Genomic DNA, 20,863 nt, shown 5'->3' with positions numbered 1-20,863 from the left:
ATGAATGTTTAGTTTTACAATTAAGATCATACAATTTGAACAAAATCTTGCCGATAATGTCAGTTAATATGAAGTAGCATTTGAATCAATGGCTGGACCAATAATTAATTAAAATGTTATTTTAATGTACAAAGAATTGTAAGCAGAAGCTGTTTAATTACTAGGAATCCTCAGCAGGCGAGAAACATCATCCCACTGCGGCGATAGGCATTCTGGGAAATTAAAATACATTTAGATTTAGTACACAGTGGGTCGGTTTTGTTTATCCAACAGATGACCAACATGAAAATTTATTAAATACACAACCTAGATGAAAAGTAATAAGGTTTTGCTGCTGGAAGTGCCATGTCACGCTAAGACCGCTCCGCCCCATTCAATCCCCTGGCAGTGTTTTTTGTGCCTAATGGAGCCTTCAACACAAAACATTTGGGTTGGAAATGCGTTATTCATGTGTGCGTGTTAGTGGGTGTGAACATTACCATTCAATGTTTGTAAAAATGTCTTACATTTTATTTTGCTTCACTTATTTGTATATTGCCCTTCAGATTCATTTTGTTCTCTTACACGCTGTTTTTACAACTCTCAAATCCTACCTCCAGCAACTTCGATATGGAGGACCACAAGTGTCACGGAAATAGTAATAAAGAAATAGACTCTAAAGTAATTCATTATTTGATCTTTTAATGGGCAATGAAAGAAAAAAATATTTACAAATTAAATATGAATCCATCAATAAGTAGCTCAAATTAAAAGGATTTACAAAAGTCAATAAATACATCATTTAAAAATACATTAATGAATTCATAAATAAATGATGCAATTAAAAAATCGATTTGAAAATGCAGTTTAAAAAGAGAAATAAATAACTGGATTCACAAATTGAATTAAGAACACAGATTTTAATCAGGCATTTAAATGGGCGATTTCCTTGGCATTTGCATTTCCATTTCCCCGCTGCTATTCCTTTTCCTATAAGCTATTCGATTAGCTTAGTCATTTAGCTTCTCCTATTGGCCTCTCCATTTAGCTTTTCCGTGACACTTTGGTCCTTGCGCTGGTAAGACGAGGTAAAGCAATGCAAATTAGCCACGTAACAAGCTCTCTGATTGGCTATCACCTGGCATGTCATATGCAGACGGATGTGGGAAGGAGAAGGTGGTTTTTTTTTAAGCACTAGATGGAACTAAATGGAAGAAACACGGAATAACACAATAAATGCCATAATTAATTTGGCTGACTATGTCGACAGTAATGTTCCAATTGACTATGACTATGCTCTAACGAGGTTGCTTCAGCTAAGGGAAAACTTGGAAGCATCCAGCTGCCATTTAGAGGACGCTGTTCGGGCCAAGTTTGATGAGGTGGAGCATTTAATTCGCCAAATTGGTAACATTTCAGAGATTCAGCCCTGTCTTGACATACAAAGAGACCAGTTACAGCTACAGATCTCCTTCGGAATCCCGCGCAGGGAGATAGCAAGACGTTTTGGTGTGTCTTTGAAAACTCCATCGCAGGATGGCACTGCGGTCAAGCCAGCCGACCCATCGAGATCGGTAGTCAAGCCAGCCGACCCAGTTTTTTTGCTGTAGGCCTACCTGTTTATACTAGCCATTACGGTAATAGCGTCTCAGAACTAGTTTAAAATAAAAGCATTCGTCGGGTACATACATGGACAGGGTACATACAAAAAGACAGTCAATAAAAGCAAATACTATCAAAGGAAGTGTACGGCCGTTGTGATATTTACTTTCAAAATAAAAGCCCACCAAACGTTCCAATATGAGACATATTACATATGATTTTGGATTCGATTTAAAAGAAAATGCCCTGTTATTCCATGTTCATTTCACTTCAGGGTTATAGTTCACGACCCCATAGGGTCACCCAAGAAGTTTCAGGACATTCTGATGTGTAGTTTCAAAATAAAAGCCCACCAAATATGAGACATATTACATATGATTTTAGATTCGATTTAAAAGAAAATGCCCTGTTATTCCAGGCTCATTTCACTTCAGAGTTATAGTTCAAAACCCCATAGGGTCACCCAAGAAGTTTCAGAACATTCTGATATGGAGTTTCAAAATAAAAGCCCAACAAACATTCCAATATGAGACTTATTACAAATGATTTTGGATTCGATTTAAAAGAAAATGATACATTAGATATGATTTAGGTATGAATTTGGATTAAATTAAAAATAAAATGCCTTTTAAATCGAATCCAAAATCATATGTAATATGTCTCATATTGGAATGTTTGGTGGGCTTTTATTTTGAAAGTAAATATCACAACGGCCATACACTTCCTTTGATAGTATTTGCTTTTATTGACTGTCTTTTTGTATGTACCCTGTCCATGTATGTACCCGACGAATGCTTTTATTTTAAACTAGTTCTGAGACGCTATTACCGTAATGGCTAGTATAAACAGGTACAGCAAAAAACTGGGTCGGCTGGCTTGACTGCCGATCTCGATGGGTCGGCTGGCTTGACCGCAGTGCCATCCTGCGATGGAGAGTTTTCAAAGACACACCAAAACGTCTTGCTATCTCCCTGCGCGGGATTCCGAAGGAGATCTGCAGCTGTAACTGGTCTCTTTGTATGTCAAGACAGGGCTGAATCTCTGAAATGTTACCAATTTGGCGAATTAAATGCTCCACCTCAACAAACTTGGCCCGAACAGCGTCCTCTAAATGGCAGCTGGATGCTTCCAAGTTTTCCCTTAGCTGAAGCAACCTCGTTAGAGCATAGTCATAGTCAACTGGAACATTACTGTTGACATAGTCAGCCAAATTAATTATGGCATTTATTGTGTTATTCCGCGTTTCTTCCATTTAGTTCCATCTAGTGCTTAAAAAAAAACCACCTTCTCCTTCCCACATCCATGTCATACGTCTGCATATGACATGCCAGGTGATAGCCAATCAGAGAGCTTGTTACATGGCTAATTTGCATTGCTTTACCTCGTCTTACCAGCGCAAGGACCAAAGTGTCACGGAAAAGCTAAATGGAGAGGCTAAGGAGAAGCTAAATGACTAAGCTAATCTAATAGCTAATAGGAAAAGGAAAAGCAGCGGGGAAATGGAAATGCAAATGCCAAGGAAATCGCCCATTTAAATGCCTGATTAAAATCTGTATTCTTAATTCAATTTGTGAATCCAGTTATTTATTTCTCTTTTTAAACTGCATTTTCAAATCGATTTTTTAATTGCATCATTTATTTATGAATTCATTAATGTATTTTTAAATGATGTACTTATTGACTGTTTTATGTTGTTTTTGTAAATCCCTTTTTAATTTGAGCTACTTATTGATGGATTAATATTTAATTTGTATTTTTCTAATTCCTCTTTTATTGCCCATTAAAAGATCAAATAATGAATTACTTTATAATTTAGTCTATTTCTTTATTACTATTTCCGTGACACTTGTGGTCCTCCATACTTTGAGCCAGTTTAGCAGCAATTTAAATGAAGTGCAGCCGGTAAATCTGCTAGAGATGGAACAGGAACTGATATGCTTTTGTGTACGTACCGTGGGCCTGTAGTTGTATCTTCTAATGGCTTCTCGTATGTGACCGGGCTGGATGGCTCCGCTGGGCTGCTCTATGGCCGCAGGGCAGTTCTGAAACACAACACGCCTATCAGGACCAACACACCTTCTGATGTGCTGCTGGCATCCCGGCTGCATCACATCAGCGTGGGACACAAAAGGGCTGTCAATACCTAGGTAAAGACCTTTGCTGAAAATGCGTGTATAACTTCACCACTCACTCCCAGTCACCTGATGGTTTTAAAAGGTATTGTAGAGATGCCCTATGCAGCTTACCTTCTTGCGCTTGCGGAGTCTGGCTCGACCGTCAAGGCTGCCGTTGCCTTGAAGGAGGGGCTTAGAGTGGGAGGAGCCGGGTGTGGAGGGGGGCGTGGCGTCAGGAGATTCCGGGTCCCTCTTCACCTGAGACATGGACAGTGTAAGGTTGTAGAGAGAGATGTCTAACCAGGGGGAGGTGTTTCCACTGAGGGTGAGCTGTACCTCTGGATGTGTGTTGTAGTGGATGTAGCTCGAAGAGATCACATGACTGACTGGATCGTTCTTCGACTCCATTTCCTGTTTAACCAACAGAGACAGATCCACAATCTGGAACGAACACACACACTAAGATTACTAGTTGTATGTCTAAGTTCCTATTAGGGCCCGACCGATATTGATTTTTGAGTGCCGATGCCGATGCCGATTATTTTCAGAGAAAAATTACGATCGCGATTTAATCGGCCGATTAAAAACAAAACAAAAAAAAGCATATAAAACGTAGTTTTTGGATACCTTAAATATACTTTAAACACTTTTGACGAATATGTGAATTGAATGCAGAACCTTTGAGTGTTTTAGAATACATTTACAGTAAAAAATGAGTGTAATGTAAAATGTAAAATAAATAACTAACTCCCAATGTGCTGCGCTCGTGAGCAGTGACTAACACGTGCGTGCTGAGCAGTATGGTCTCACCGTTAGAGTCTACAGTATAACAAATTAACATGGCCTGGGACCTAAAGAAAAACAGGCACAACATGCTCAAACAACGCGTCTCGTGTACATTGGTGAGGTGAGCGAGCAGCTGCCTGAGCGAGCGTGCTTTGATGTTGTACGGTAAAATTCAATCTCCTCTTTTTTGCTCCAGCTGAAGTTGTTAGTTAGCAAGGCGAGTAGGAGCGCAATCTGCAGGATACTAAGCGCAATAACATTTCAAAAAATAAATAAAAAATCTGTTGTAATCTGCGTCTTTTAGGCAGATGTTGATTATTTTCAAAAAGGCTATAATCGGCAGATTAAATCGGCAGGCCGATGAATCGGTCGGGCCCTAGTTCCTATGGCTTATGGAAAGTTTGCTTAAAACAGTGTTGCCCATTTTTGATATGTATGGATGGATTTAACACTTGGCTGAGGTTACCTGGGCAACCGTTTCATAGGCAAGGTAAGAGAGTATCTCCATTGCGATGCTGTTGGGTTTGACTTCCAGGTTACTGCAATCCAGCCAGTCCCGGAACTTTGAGGCTTTCTTAGCTTGAGATGTGCGTCCAACACACACACACACACACACACACACACACAGAGACAAAGCAAAGCAAATTCAAAATTCACTCACAATGCCTGAACATTGGCTGAGTATCTTGCCTCCTGGTCCAGGGTCCTACCGAAGCTGAGCTGTCGGCTCTCACAGAACTCAGAATACTGGGATTGGTCCATGGTCCGGGTCTGACGCTCCAGGCGCTGGACAGACAGAGACACACACACACACACACACTAAGTGCGGATCCGGAGGTACATGCGTACACTAGTTTGACAGAAAGTCATCACAGAATTTTGCAGCTCTAACCTGGAGAGTGCTGAGGGCCCAACTACAGGCCGGGGGTGAACATCACTACACTGAGGGCCACACTCCCACTACCTTCCATCCAGCCCTCCACTCCCACTGGGCATGCTGTTCCAACCTTACAACTATATAAAAGCAGGCCTGTCGGACAAGTTACTCAAGTTGGTCAGTGCGCATGTGCCAAGCAGCCTGCAGCTCACACAGCACGAACGCACAAACACACGCGCGCTGACGCAGACGTTTCATGACAAAGGCAGCGCAGTACACCGCATACACGCACGCACACACATGCATGCCAAGTGCCCTGCAGCTCACACAGCACGCGCGAACGCACGCACATATACACCGCATACCCACACGCGCAAGAACACACGTGCGCAGACTAGGGATGGGCATGATTAATCGACGATCGACTAATTGATCGTTAAGAATTTCGTCGATTACGTAAATTTTGCATCGATTAAACTAATGCAGTGGGCAATTAAACATTTTAAACAGTTTAAGTGTGCAATTAAACATTTTACCACACTGGGGCAATATTTAAATTTGCGGCTCCTCCCCCGCAATAAACATCCCGCTTTGAACGGTGAACTCTTTACGCCTAGCAGCTATAAGAAGCTATAAAAACTAAAAAATTACTATTAATTAGGGATGCACGATATATCGGCAGTGATATCGTTATCGGCCAATGTTAGTCATTTTTTAACATATCGGCATCGGCCCGATAAGTAAAACTGGTCCGATATTAACAGCCGATATTTATTTCCTAGTCTAGTTGCCGTTGTGTGTGTTTTTTGCCCATGCGCAGCTTTTTTGGTCATGTGACATTGTCAGTGACGCAGCCAGAGACGCACGGAGAGGCAGTACAGGAGTGTTTGTCACCTTAACTGAAAAGAATCAATGTCGGCGGTTTGGATGTTTTTTACGGTCTCAAATGAAGGTACTCGAATTGCAATATGCAGTACTTGCAAAGCCGAAGTAATGCGCGGAGGATGCCGTGTCAAATCATTATATACATTATCGTATCGAAATACAGTTTCTGTTGCGTTTTATTTGGCGTTCCGTAATCCCATTGAAACGGAAACCGGAACCGGAACCGGATCCGGATATGTTTATATTTGGTTGTAGTCTTTTCGCTCGGTTCTCCGGATCAACAGTAGGGCTAGAACCGAGTGAAAACACTACAACCAACCTCCCTTGATATATTTGATTTAGTCTATTTCACAGATTTGAGTTGAAATTGACTTAAACTTGAAACACTTTTTGTAATTTATTAGACAAGTGTCTGGTTTCCATGAATATTGGCAAATTTGATTTAAGTTATAAAACCTTGTCAAGATATTTTCATTTGTGATCGTTGTGATTTATGATCCAAACTTTTTCATAGATGCAAGTTGTAAAAGTAGCCTAAAACTAACACTGTTAGTAATTTGTGTTTGTTATGGATGCCCTGTAACTTGTTGAAGAAACAATGTATTTCGAAGTTTTGGTAAATAAAGAAAGAAATAACTTTTTCATATTCACAGTGTTTACATGTTCTTCAGTATACAAAATCATCATAGAAACTTGTTTTTATACCAATATCGATATCGGTAAATATCGGTTATCGGGTGTAACAGCAATTTTAATATCGGATATCGGTATCGGTCAAAATGTTCATATTGGTGCATCCCTACTATTAATGCAGGCTATGTGGAAAATGCGCCGACTTTGGCTCAGCCTGGCTCCGCCCTCTTCCGCTACATAGCTAAGATGGCTGCCGTTGAGTACGAAAAATGTACATCGCCACACACTTTGCGATTTGACCGTTTTCAGTACACTTATTTTCGCCCGATCTGAATCGGAACGCCCTACGTACTCAAACTTAGACTAGTAAGTACGGATAGTATGGATATTGGAACACGGCGTTGAAATGAAGCGGACGAGGCCATGGCGAAGTCTGGTGTGGGACCATTATGATTTAAAAGATGACTTCTTGGGGAGCACTATAGCCCTACCACTCAAGGCGAGGTTAGCATCGAAGCAGAAATAAAGAACTTTCTGAGCCCCTGGATTGTGGAAGGTTGTTCCCCCGCCTTGCCAAGTTAGCACGGAGGTATTTGTGCATCACGGCAACATCGGTCCCCTCACGCCTCGTTTCCACATACGTATGTTTTTCGTATCCGTGCTTCCGTAAATTTACGGAAGGAGTTGCTAGTGTTTTACGTACAGACATGAATTTATTTACGGACAAAAGATGGGGGAGCGTATGATAATGGCCGTTTTTAGGAGACCGGTACTTTGGAACATGAGGATCGAAATATACAGAGATAAAAACAAAACCAAACAGGCTTGGAAAGAGATCGGCGAGGAGTTTGGCCTGCCAGGTACTTACATGTTTTGTGAAAAACATAAAAACTTTCATACAGTATCTCCGTAAAACGACGGCGAAAGTTAAATATTTTGAACGTATATATTACGGACATACCGGACAGAAATTTTACGGAGGGGAGGAGTCTCGGAGGAAAAACGGACATTACGGAGAATCACATAGGAATGAATGGACTTTCGGTCGGAGATGGTTGGATTGCATACGAGAATGTACGTATGTGGAAACGAGGCGTCAGAGTGGGTGTTTTCGGCGGCTGGACTGACGGTCACTAGGCTGCGGTCGCGTCTGACCCCATAGCATGTCAACATGCTCATCTTTCTGAACAAAAATCCGTAGACTGGTTGGTTAAGTTATAACATGATTGTTTTTTTGATATTATTATTGTTATTATTTTGGGAAGAAACTAGGGTTGTGTTTATTTTTAGTTATGTTTATGAACACCTGCTTCGAGCTGCATGCTCCGTTGCTTAGAGCAGAGTAGCGCATAACTATTGAACGGATCTGGTTTAACTGAGTTGTTCATCGAATAATAAAGATCCCAATGAGGAAAACACGCTGCATTTGTATTTTCATTTCATTTTTAATATAATATATATTTTTTTTTAATGTAAAATATTAACGATTAATCGACTAATTGATCATTAATTCTCCCATCGATCGACTACGACAACTTAATCGAATGCCCATCCCTAGCGCAGACAGACGTTTCAAGACAAAGGCAGCGCAGGACTGCGCATACACATGCACACACGTGCGAGTTGAAAGAACTGGCAAGATTGATCCCGCATCCCGCAATGTCTTGCGATATTGATATCCCCCCTCGCCCTTCCGTCTGTTTTAACAGCGTCACCGTCGACAAACTCCCAGGTGAGAAGTTCTGTCTGTAGACTGTAGAAATTTCGATAAAGGAAGCAAAAAGAGAAATTTCTCACGTCAACAAGCAACGGCAGGTCGTTCATTTTGTCATATAAAAACCGTTAAATTCAAACATTGCGCCGACCGGCATATCAACACACAAGTCACGTGACCTCGTAAAGAGACAGCGTCCCTATAACACAGAAGGAAAACGTCAATAACACAATATGGTGAATTATGCCTATAGAGTTCACCGCAAGACTACACTTTGTTGCTCAGATATAATATTGCCCGCCTCCTTGAGCCTCCCGAAATGTCTTTACGATTTCCTCCTCCCCCCTGCGGACTGTTTTATTTTTATTTTTATTGTGTTTTGTGTGTATGCAATGTAGGCTACTGCTGCCTGTCTTGGCCAGGACACTTGAAGAGATGTTTAATCTCAATGATTATTATTATTTTCAACTAACCAATAGTAGTTGCCATGCATTTTAAAATTTCAATTCACTTTTCAGCCCTGAACAGTAAAAGCTATTGAATAATTGATTTGTTAGTTATATGTGAAATTAAGCAAAAAAAATACGCTCTCTTTCTCCGGTAATGCAAACGTTCGGGACGCCTTTCTTCTTCGTTGTTTCTTGTATTTTTCTCTAACTCATGCTCCAATCTTTCATTGATCAATGCTTCAGATTTTGTGGACCCAGCGGATATAATACATAATTTTAGCAACATTTAAAAGAGAGAAAATTTAGGCAGAACGGGCAGAACTCATCGCGATCATCTTAAAGGTCCCATGACTTGCCACCAGGTGTGGTGTGATTAGCCGTTACAAGCCGTTTTGGAAATCTGCCCCTTATGACATCACAGGTGGGTGTGTCCACCTAGATGTGTGCTGGATTGATCAGCATCAGCCTACCAGCCTACCGAGTGGACTGTAGCAAACGTTGCTCATCTATCCGTCCGTTCTGCATACATTTTTTCTATGGTCAAAATCAAGACAAACTACAGTGACAGCGGCCACACTTAAGGCCGATATATGCTCTGTTTTAGACGTAACGCGTAAGCACGTAAGATACATAACCCCCCCTTGCGCGGTAAAATATCCCCCCTTACGTGCTTAAGTGCGTCGCCCAAAATTCCTGACTATGCGACTAAAACACTACGGCCCTACGCATCTCGCAAAGACTGTGATTGGCCAGCTAACCACATCCTTTTCAATGCTTATCAGCTCCAGCTCCCTCAACTGTCTTCGACTCAACTTTAACATCGTTCAGAGTGTGGAAAAAGACCGCTAACCTAAACTTAGCTACTGCTACTCTCGTCGAAAATACTGGAAGTGCATAAATATAAACAAGCCAGCGATTTCCACTTCCACGCCCACAGATTTGTTCGTTGCTCCCCCTACTGTTCTGGCGGAGAATCCCCTTGCAACACGCGCAATCCTTTAAGGAACCTTAAAGGAACCGTAAATCAAAACTTGTCTAAAACAAGTCCCTTGTGTAAATTACGTGCTTACGTCTGTGTCTAAAACGACCCTGAATCGGCCTTTATCCCACCTCTTACGAACTTAGACCCTACGTCGTATCCCGCCCCTTGCAAGCCCACCCCCCTAAACCCCCCGTTCATTCTACTAATGTCTTAATGACATCGATGTCCGCATATAAAGCATCAAGTATGAATCACCCTCAGGGTTGAATCTCCTGATATATAAATTATTGTGCTTGCTTCATAACGAAAGGAGGAAATTATTATGCTTGCTTCATTACGTAATAGTTTAACCAAAATGTTACATTATAGCCAAAATGTTATTCAATTATGCGCTCAGAAATTTGTTACATTATCGACTGGGGTTCCCACATTTTTGCTATTGGTTTAATTACAACCAGAGGTTTAGGACACTAGTATAAATAAAGACACTTATAACCTTAGAGGCTCCAGAACTGACCTCCATCCTTTCCAGTTTCACAGGGTCTACTACTTCCTGTCTCTCAGCCAATGACAGGAGCTCCCCAGTCTGATCCATCCACATCAGGAAGTCCTGAGCCAATCGCTGCCTCCGTTGATTGGACGCTAGAATCCCCCCTACCGACTTGTCTGAGGGACCATTTTAGGGGAAAATGTGAAATATACAAACCGCCAAAACATTGGTATTTTATACAATTAATGTATGCAAATGTGGGATCTTTGTGCGTACGGCTACTTATCATCACAGTCTTTTCTTGGATAATCCAAGGCAGTTGGACAATGTGCTCATGATTGACTGGACTTGAAGGATTTTGTGGATAGTTTACCAGTTTCTTGTGGTACTTCTTCTTCCTCCAAAGACTTGAGGAGTTTTGATTTATAATCCCTGAACTGAAGATACTTCAGTAACCTAGACAGCTTCCGCTGATTAAAGATAGAAGAGGGAGGGATAAACAAAGAGGAGAAAGGAGCAGAGTCAAAGAGCAGACCGAGAAGAAGAGCAGGAGATGAGTGTTTACAACACAACCTGGTCGTCCTGTTTCAGCCGCAAAGAACAGGTAACAAAAGGTCAGCATGTTACCTTGTCTCTCCTCATCAGGAACAAGATGTCTTCTGCTGAGATCACTCTGGAGCCCCGAAGTACTGCCCCCTCGGATGCCTGCTGCAACTGGCCAGCCAATCAAATCCTTTCAATTAGCATGCAAGCAATATAGCCCATTTCTAAATTGGCTCCACTGGACTGCCAAGGAGAAAAGGGCCCAGCGTTTATGAAGCTAACGTGGCTAGCTATAGCTCGCCCAGTTGGGGCAGGCTGAGGCAGCATAAGAGTCACATGGGTACAGGAGCAGCAGAGTTCACACAATAGAACGTTTTCTGTGGTGTTATTTGTACCAGAATAAAACAATATTTCTTGGTTTATGCGTGTACGGTTTATGGAACTTTAGCTCGGCTAAAAAGAGGAAAGCTAATGCAATATCCGCTTCAAAAGATCTGAATGAGTCCATAATTATACCTCCTGCGGTCATGACGCCATTTCTGGCTCATGCACCAAGCACTAAGGGTCTTCAATGATTCTGGTTTATTAGGAAAGTGTGTGTGTGTGTGTTACCATCGTGATAAGCTGTGTGTGTACAATGTCCTCCACCAGAGCAGCTGTATCGTAGAGTGGCCTTCGAGCATCTCCCAGTGCAAACCTAACACACACACACACACACACACACACACACACACACACACACACACACACACACACACACACACACACACACACACACACACACACACACACACACACACACACACACACACACACACACACACACACCAGATGTGACCATAACTTTTATGGGAAACTTTTCTCTATACAAAGGTCTGAAAACTAGTAAAATTACCAAATGTAATTGTATTTTGAAGATGTGACATCTTCAAAATAACTTTTCAAAAATGCTTTTCCTTTACAGTTAAACAATAAAGAAGGCAGGATGACGGTGCATGCAAAGAAACCAACATTCAAGTCATTTGTCAATGGTCTCACCTCTTACCATGTCTACCCCCTCTCCGTCCATCCCTTACACACACACACACACGACAAAATCTCTTTCTAAAACAGGCAAAAAAATTGGTCAAGCCACAATTTGCATGGAGAGAAGCCACTTCCATGATGGCAGAAAGAGAAACCTCAGCCCACATCCTGCCCTCTTCCCTCTCCTGTTCCTTCCCTTATTCCTTCTCTCCCCTCACCCTTTCAGTTCCTAACCACCCACACCCTCTGGACCGGTGTGCTGGAGTGGGTTGGGCCTGGGTTGGGCCTGTGGTCTCTGGGGGCTGGGTTTACAGGTCTGTGTTGGAGGACAGTGTTGGGTTTTTTGGGGTTTAGTTGGGTTTGATTCATTCTGACCACCAGCGCGACCGGTCAAGACTCCGCCACAGCCTCACCACACCACTACTGCAGCCGCGGTGAGTCCCCCAGACCACACAGACACACACACTGATCTGGGGGAGAACCTGGGAATCCAGATCTTATTTGATGACCAGGATGGGCATCTTTGTATTGGACAAGGAGATGGCTTTGAAAATGTTCCCTATATATTTCATTGTTCCCTTGTTATGGTTAAATTCATGGATGAGGCTACATCCTCAAATAATTGTTATAGAAGAGTAATTTCTGTGTGTTAATACCAAAAGTTTCATACTACTATAGTATATACCATGGAAAATAACATAATAACTTTAGCTGCTTCAAATAATTTATTCGCCAACCCTGGCTATTATATTTATTCTTAAAATGCTTTTATTTGATTTCACTGTCAATCCCTAAAAAAACAGTTTCAATTTATTTCAAGTGAGTGGCGTTTGCTACAGTCAAACAGTGTTTACAATTTGCATTGCTCCAATGTGGATTTTCCCATTTTCCTTTCAGTCCATCTTGTCAGCATGGCCTCAAACAGCCTGTTTGATAGCAGCACTCCAACTCACTACTGGGGTGAGTATCTGAGTCTCTGTTTGTCTTTCTTGGTGTCTCTCTCTCACTCTCTCTCCTTCATTGTTACTGGGCAGCTATTCTTTGTCAATTTTATTTTCAATTAATTCCATACATTAATAAATTAATTCCTTATATAGTAAGATTGTGAAACGTTTTATTCCTCCACCAATATCATAATTTGCATGACGGTATAGCTGTTGAATGGGTCAGACTTCAAGTGTGGACAATCTCCTGTACATATCAACCTCATGTAGTGCATATAGTGTGTGTAGCGTGTGTGTGTGTGTGTGTGTGTCTTACATCATGCTCTGGATCTCTGCGATGAAGCTGGTTCTGCAAAGGGGGCGGTCTTTAAAACTTGAAGGGGCGAAGCTAGCCATGGGACTACTCATAGCCACTCCGACCTAGGGACAAAAATCACAACAAATGAAAGAACGGTAGCATATTTGCATGACAACAGAATCCAAAAGCTGCTTGTTGTCATCAGTTTAAAGAGCACTTAGAGTGGATGTTCGACAGGACTCAAACGGCCTATCTTTGATGCATGGCTGAAGCTCAGCTGTGGTATTCAAAGCAGAGGACAGAGTCAACACTGAGGGGAAGCAGGCAGGGCAGCAGTTAAGATACCCAATATATAGGAAGAGAACATAGAGTATGGGCAAATGAAAGCCATGTTGGTTAATCCCAAACAATACTGAAATACAATCTACACAGAATGTTTACACTACTGTTCAATAAGTAATTACATGGGTATGGGGAGTCAGTCAGTCAGTCAGTCGTTCGGATTCAAACAATGCGGCGGCAGAGCCATAAAGACAGCAGGACGACAGAGAAGTGGAGCAGAGAGGGAACATTCAAATGAGGAAGGCTCACCTGAAGGCGTCGAGTGGAAACAACCTACAAAAACACAACTAGTGGAACACAGAAAAACACAACTAATAACGGTTGTTTAGCTCCCTCTGATGCGTGCTGATGACGTTTCACTCAGTTACTACAGCGAGGCATGCTGGGAGATAGAGTTGTTTTACCCGGAAACCCGCTGGCCCTTTAAGATGAACCCAACCCTATGCATCCAGTCTGAGTCTATACATTGATATTTATGTTTTAAGATGATGTGAACCTATGCATTGATATTATTGTTCAATCAAAATTCAAAATAATAATTTATAATAATAATGATACAATAATAATTGTATCTAAAAATGCTCTACACCTCCCCCCCCCCCCCCCCCCATCTCCAGAGTCAGGGTCAAGGCGCCGGGATCAGGACCCACCACCGGAAGGCCGGGATTACGTCAGGGTCCTGCACCGTCCGGCCCCTCAGCCCGTCCCCCAGCGCCCCACAGCACCCCCCCATGGCCTTGTCCAAACCGACAGCCCCAACATCCTGTGCAGCTGCCTGCCTCAGCACTGGAGGTGCAATAAGACGCTGCCAAGAGCCTTCACCGTCAGTACCCTCTGCCAGCCCGATGGGTTTATCTTTTAAACAGAAACTGCACATAAAACGGGGGGCAGTAGCTCAGGAGGTAGAGTGGGTTGACTGTTAACCGGAGGGCTGTTAGTTCCAGCCCTGGCTCCTACTAGCGGAGTGTGGAGGTGTCTCTGAGCAAGAAGCCTCACCCTGACTGCTCCTGACGAGCTGGGTGTCACCTTTAGGGGTCGACTCCGCCGTCGCTGTGTGAATGAATGGTTGTAAGTCGCTTTAGATAAAAGCGTCAGCAAAATCCCCTAATTGTAAATGCAAAACATCACTGGTGACTCATCAAAGCCCAAATAATGTCATATCATGTGATCTCTATTAAAGATTGCACTCATGGTGAATCTCAAGGTTAGACTATGGTATCACACTAAAATGTGTCCCTCCTCCAGGTGGTGGCCCTGGGTGATGATGTGGTGGACGGGGTGGTGGTCACCCTGATGGCCGGCAATGAGGACAACAGCAGCGCTGAGCTTCGCAATGCCACCGCTACCATGAAGCAAGGCCACGCCCACTTCAATGACCTGCGCTTCATAGGACGCAGCGGGAGAGGTAGACAGAGAGAACCCGCCACAGCTAAGGACCTCTAGGTCCAGAGGTAGACAGAGAGAAGCCACCACAGCTAATAACCTGCAGGTACAGAGTTAGACAGAGAGAAGCTAACCTAATTCTTTATGCTTGTTCCATCTTTGAACTTTTTGGTATTAACATAGCTATTAAGTTTCACTATGAGAGAAATAATTATCTTTTTGTTCTGTTGTGAGACCTAAATTTATCTTCTTGGATAAATGACGCCCCACCTCTCTTATCTTATTGGATCTTAGGTTCTGTGTGTGTGTGTGTGTGTGTGTGTGTGTGTGTGTGTGTGTGTGTGTGTGTGTGTGTGTGTGTGTGTGTGTGTGTGTGTGTGTGTGTGTGTGTGTGTGTGTGTGTACGTGGGTTCATAAACGTGTGTGTATGTGTGTTTTTGATCCATCCAGGAAAGAGTTTCAGTCTGTCCATCAACGTGCTGACCCGCCCCCCTCAGATTGCCACCCTGCAGGGAGCCATCAAGATCACGGTGGATGGACCACGCCTGCCCCGACGTTAGTACCTACTACATACTACATATCATCCAACCAACCTGTAACAATATGACATGACATACAGATGTCCATATAAAAATAATAGTAAAAAAAAAAAATAATAATTAATGCAATGAAAAGCTACATAAAACACAGGTTACGAATAATCCTTAAAATAAAACAGTGAAGCCTGATGTAGAATGTCATTTTCTCATGTTGTGACAAGCTGAAATAAACTGTCCTGCGAGGACGGAGCTCTCTTTTCTCTCTCCCATTAATATTTGTAGTTGGTCTAAATGGGAGTATATAAAATGTGGGTGTTTTTGGCCGAATTTGCTCAAATAAATTTCTCAGACATTTTTTAATTTGGGGCAGTATAGGAGGCAGTGCTGCTCGGTCTCTACAGCAGCTTCTTCACACTGCTGGCACAGCCTCTTTGTGCAGCCACGATTTCTTATGTCGGCCTGTTTCTATGGCCAGGCTTTGAGTGCTCAGTCTGTACTTTGTTAACATCAGGTCTGACAGTAACGGTCTAGTAGGTCTAGACTGTTGAAGTCCTTCTTTTGTGGGACTTAACAGGATTAAATCATCTGCGTAAAGCAGGAATTTGATCTAGGTGTTGTGGAGAGTGTTACCAGGCACTGTGGACTGTTCCAGAATGGAGGCCATTTCATTTATGTAAATGTTGAACAGGGCAGGTGATAGACAGCAGCCTTGTCTCATTCTCCCCTGCTGAGAAATAAAATCTGTTTGCTTGTGTCCAATCTTGATGCCGCACATGTTGTTTGTGAACATTGATTTTATTATGTCATATGCTTTACCCCCTACACCGCAATTCTAATTTGTTTAAGTTTTCTGTAATTTGAGTTTGCTCTGAATCAGATAGGTATGTTGCTGTATAGGTTTTTGAAGTGATTGATCAAAATATCTCCATCTTGTATAACTGGTTTGTTGGGTTAGGTTTTTTTTTTTTTTTTCAGAATTTGTGTGTGTTTATGGACTCCTCAATTATTGTCAGTTGTTTGAGTATATATTGAGCCTTTTTGATCTTGAGTGTACGTTTGTATTGTTTGAGCATGTCACAGTAAAGAAGCGAACGTCTGTATTGCTTGGGTCTCTGTGTTTCTGATAGGATAATTTTCTAAGTTATTTTATTTTTTCTTGAAATTCTCTATCAAACCAATTGTTCACTTTTGGTTTTTGGGGTTTGTGGCTGTTTTTTTTCAATTGAGATTTATGAGCTATATTCCTAAAGATTTGGTTAATTTTTCCAACTGCATAGTCTATGCCTTCTTTACTGTGAGCATTTGCGGTGTCCAGAAAGGTGTCTAATTGTGTCTGAATTTGTGGATGCCCGATTGCTTTCTGAAACTCTTGTTCACTGTTTGGGGCCCATCTGAAGGTTCTGGGGATGTTTATCAGATTACTGGGCTTTGATTGTGAGGTGTTAGTTTCTGTCCTTTTAATGAACACAGTAATTTGGCTGTGATCAGACGGAGGGGTTAGTGGTTTGACTGTGAATGAATTGAGAGAGAAAGGGTCTAAATCTGTTATCAAATAATCCACTGTGCTAATGTCAAGAGGTGAGCAGAAGGTGGGTCTTCCCAAGGAGTCACCTCTAAACCTACCGTTAACAATGTACAGACCAATGCTTTGGCACAGCTGGAGCAGCTCTCTTCCAATCTTGTTAGTCTGGGGATCAGAAGGCGAGGAAGGTTTGTGGTGTTTTGGGGAAAATTTTGGCCAAATATATGGACGTTACCGTTATCAGGGTTTGAGTCTGGACGGCAGCCTGTGCGGGTATTGAGGTCCCCACAGAACGGCACAATTCTCTGGGCCTGAAATCTGCAGATCTGGGTGTGGAGGTTGGGGAATGTTTCCTCGCTGTAGTTGGGAGAGTCGATGGGGGGAATATATACCGTACATTGAAATCAATCTCTGTCTGTGCCGGATATATTTTTTGATATTTTTATCCAAAATGTTGTGTCCCAATTTATTATTGTTGTATGTTTTGATATTTCTGATTTGTGCCAAATTATAATGCCTCCTGAATCTCTACCTCTTTTTATCCCTGGGTTTTTCACTGAGGGAACGGATATTTCTGTGTAATTTGGGGTGCAGGGAATATCGGTATCGGTTCTACACCAGGTCTCTTGAAGATTTAAAAAATCGAAATCAATTGTATTCTCAAGGAAATCTTTTGAGTTGCACTTTGGTCCATACAGGGAAGAATGTATTCCCTGTATGTTCCACATAGAAATATTAAAGGGATTCATACCGTGTACAATGAAATAAACAAATACGTTAACATTTTAAATTGAGATAAACAAAAATGTATAAAGATTAGTGAATAAGTTAGTTAAATTAGTGGAGTGGTGTTTGTGTGTGTGTGTGTGTGTGTGTGTGTGTGTGTGTGTGTGTGTGTGTGTGTGTGTGTGTGTGTGTGTGTGTGTGTGTGTGTGTGTGTGTGTGTGTGTATGCTTGTGTGTGTGGGTGTGTTTCTGTTTCAGTGTGTCTGTTTGTCTGTGAGCGAGGAGGAGGAGCTGTGTGATCTCCCCTAGGTCTGCATTGTTCCTTCTGCCTGGTCTCTGTAGGGCCTGGGCATAGCTCAGCTGCCGGTGTAGCTGCAAGGCTCGCTGGGGAGGAGGGGGGGGCTTGTGTGGGTGAGTCATCTCTTGCTGGGGGTGGCTCCATCCTGGCGTCGTCCTAGGGCTGCATGCTTGAGGGCTCTAGCAAAGACACCCACCATGTCTCTGCGGAGGTGCACGCGGTCGTGGAGGCTGCTGATGTTCAGTGCGGGGTGGTGGGCCAGTTGTACGTTGGGCAGGGGGGGAACATCCTCGGTAGATATCGATGTTCACCCTGTGGATGGTGGCGGGGTGAAAAAATCTCTCCGGGCCAGGATGGTGGAGATGGTGATCCTGGAGAACACTACTGGAAGGTGTGGGTATCTTTCTGTGCCACTCTCCTCACACACTCTTCCACTGTCTCCTGCTGGGCCCATAGGTCGTTGGTGCCTGTATGGATAATAATGTGCCCCTTTGTTTTGTTGGTAGGAGGGGTTGTTGTGGTGGTAATCGTTGGTATTGGTTGTGGTGTTGTAGTTAGGTTCAGGTTGAGGGGGGTTATTTCAGATTTTGTATGGGTTGTTTTTCTTTGAGGCCTTCAATTTGCTTTGTCATATTCTCTCTCTCTCTCTCTCTCTCTCTCTCTCTCTCTCTCCCTCTCCCTCTCCTCTCTCTCTCTCTCTCTCTCTCTCTCTCTCTCTCTCTCTCTCTCTCTCTCTCTCTCTCTCTCTCTCTCTGTGTGTGTGTGGGAGAACAGTCCAGCAGGATGTGGAACACAGACGTGCTTGGTTAACAAAACCATGCAGGCACTACTGGTCTTGTTTTTAAAAATCACTTATTATTTTTCAGGACAGAGACAGAAAGAGGGGAAGTCAGGAATGTTCCGGTCCACCAACAGCATCACCACTCTCACACCTTCAGGTATTTAAATGTGTTTGTATGTGTGTGTGTGTGTGTTAGGTAGAAAGGCTGATCTAACCTAACCTAACCTAACCCTGTCCCTCAGACACTGGCTCCATCCTCTCCTCTTTCTGGCCCGGTGAGCCGCCGTTTCTTGGCCCTGTGACGTCTCTGGCACCGACGTTCACCACCAGAATGCATAGTCTGTCTTCCTATCCAAACCCTGCTTCTCCTTACCCACACTATCTCCCCCCTCTGAGCCACAGTGGTCAGTTCCAGCAGGGAAACTTCTACTGTGGACCGAACCAAGCGCTCCACTCCATGGGGGATGTGCCCACCCAGTTCATGAACCACATTGAAGGGCCCTGTCTTTCCTTCAGAGGGGAGGAGCCTGTTTGGAGGCCCTATTGAAATATTTTAGAGCCATTATTTGAGTGTAATTTGTAAGGAATGCGATAACCATCCATTCAGTAGTGAGCGAAATGTGCTGTGAGAATATCTGTTCCCATTGCACCTGCACCTGTATAAGACTATTTAAGTTAGAGGCCACCCCAGCTAATTTCTAATCAATCTGGGCATCTCTTGGTTTCTTTCGGGGAATTGTTTTGGAGAATTCATCTTGCAGGTCTGTGAAATACAACACTGCTGAACGATGGAGAAACGTAGGCAGGGAGAGAACGTTTTTTGAGGTTGTTTCAAAATCTTGCTCTCTTCTGGTCTCTCTCTTAACACCTATCAGATGTTACCAACTAGCAGCCCGACTTGTATCAGATCTTACAAACTAGCAGCTTCACTGGTATTAGATCTTACCAACTAGCAGCCTGATTGGGATCAGATCCTAACACCTAGCAGCCTGACTGATATTGAAATTATTCATGGGTCACCAAATTAATATTATTCAGAGCAAATGTGAATGAACATGATGTTGCATGTTAATCAATGATATCTGACAGGCTGCCCTTCTATTATCATCTATTTATTTGTCCTGTTACCATTTTATTTAATTATGTATTTTTGAATGTCATAAAGTGATGTGTTTTCTCTTTTTAGTAATCTTTGTTTTTTGGAAGTAGACAACTGTTTACTTGTGAGAAGAGACGTATTCAAGCATTTGAGGACAGATAATCAAAATCCTTCCCATTCCCAACAAGCAATGAAACGGTCAATAAATCATCAATGTTTGTACTTTTGGAAATTACCCCATACCAACCCGATCTGAGGGATAGAGATAGAGATAGATATAGACATGTTGATAGAGATAGAGATAGAGAGATGGAGATACGCAACAACAGCCTCCTGCTCATGTACAAAACATGTCTTGGCAAATAAAATGCAAAAATATGACCAAAAAATGTGTTTCTATAAACTAGATTCCTAAAATATTTCTAAACATTTGGCATTGTGAATTTTATATAAAAAGGTATGCTATATAAAAATATGCATAGATGCATTTATATTGGAATCAATTGGAAAGAAGAAGAAACAACCTCTCGCCATGGTGACGCCCCCAACGCATTTGTCTCCCTAGGCGATCTCCTACGTCGCCTATGCAGAGAGAGAGAGAGAGAGAGAGAGAGAGAGAGAGAGAGAGAGAGAGAGAGAGAGAGAGAGAGAGAGAGAGAGAGAGAGAGAGAGAGAGAGAGAGAGAGAGAGAGACTTCAGAAGGGGTGTGCGCAGATAATACAGTGCACCCTCTAGTTATATAGGCCTATGTTAATATTTTTGAAGCAGACCTCCTCAAAAAATAAATAAATAAATAAAAATAACCGTGCTCCACAGAATGAAATGATAACGGCAAGAAAATAAAGGCTCCAT

At 42.5% G+C, this 20,863-nt stretch overlaps 2 protein-coding genes across 6 annotated transcripts; one reads left to right on the top strand and one right to left on the bottom strand.

The window, feature by feature from the left end:
* Window positions 1-105: 105 nt before the first annotated feature.
* supt3h (SPT3 homolog, SAGA and STAGA complex component) lies at window positions 106-14,056 on the bottom strand. 5 transcript variants are annotated; one of them, XM_060073693.1, is made up of 12 exons: window positions 13,914-14,056; window positions 13,341-13,444; window positions 11,667-11,751; window positions 11,139-11,225; window positions 10,885-10,981; window positions 10,539-10,687; window positions 5,192-5,267; window positions 4,948-5,060; window positions 4,032-4,154; window positions 3,828-3,953; window positions 3,534-3,623; window positions 106-212 (listed from the first exon to the last, which is right to left on the bottom strand). In XM_060073693.1, exons 2-12 carry the CDS (start codon window positions 13,430-13,432, stop codon window positions 171-173), a joined length of 1,080 nt encoding a protein of 359 aa, XP_059929676.1. In that variant the 5' UTR covers window positions 13,433-13,444; window positions 13,914-14,056; the 3' UTR covers window positions 106-170. The 5 variants fall into 5 exon arrangements, with proteins under 5 accessions (XP_059929676.1, XP_059929678.1, XP_059929675.1 ...); XM_060073695.1 differs by having other exon boundaries at window positions 4,032-4,136; XM_060073692.1 differs by lacking the exon at window positions 106-212 and adding an exon at window positions 294-410.
* On the top strand, window positions 13,787-20,271 carry runx2a (RUNX family transcription factor 2a). Its single transcript, XM_060072868.1, has 6 exons — window positions 13,787-13,790; window positions 14,282-14,487; window positions 14,910-15,069; window positions 15,498-15,602; window positions 18,998-19,069; window positions 19,155-20,271. Exons 1-6 carry the CDS (start codon window positions 13,787-13,789, stop codon window positions 19,457-19,459), a joined length of 852 nt encoding a protein of 283 aa, XP_059928851.1. The 3' UTR covers window positions 19,460-20,271.
* Window positions 20,272-20,863: the final 592 nt, after the last annotated feature.

This window comes from Gadus macrocephalus, chromosome 15, assembly GCF_031168955.1.
Source record: "Gadus macrocephalus chromosome 15, ASM3116895v1".
In the NCBI taxonomy this organism is placed as follows: Eukaryota; Metazoa; Chordata; class Actinopteri; order Gadiformes; family Gadidae; genus Gadus; species Gadus macrocephalus.
This window is presented reverse-complemented; position numbering and strand designations above follow the sequence as displayed.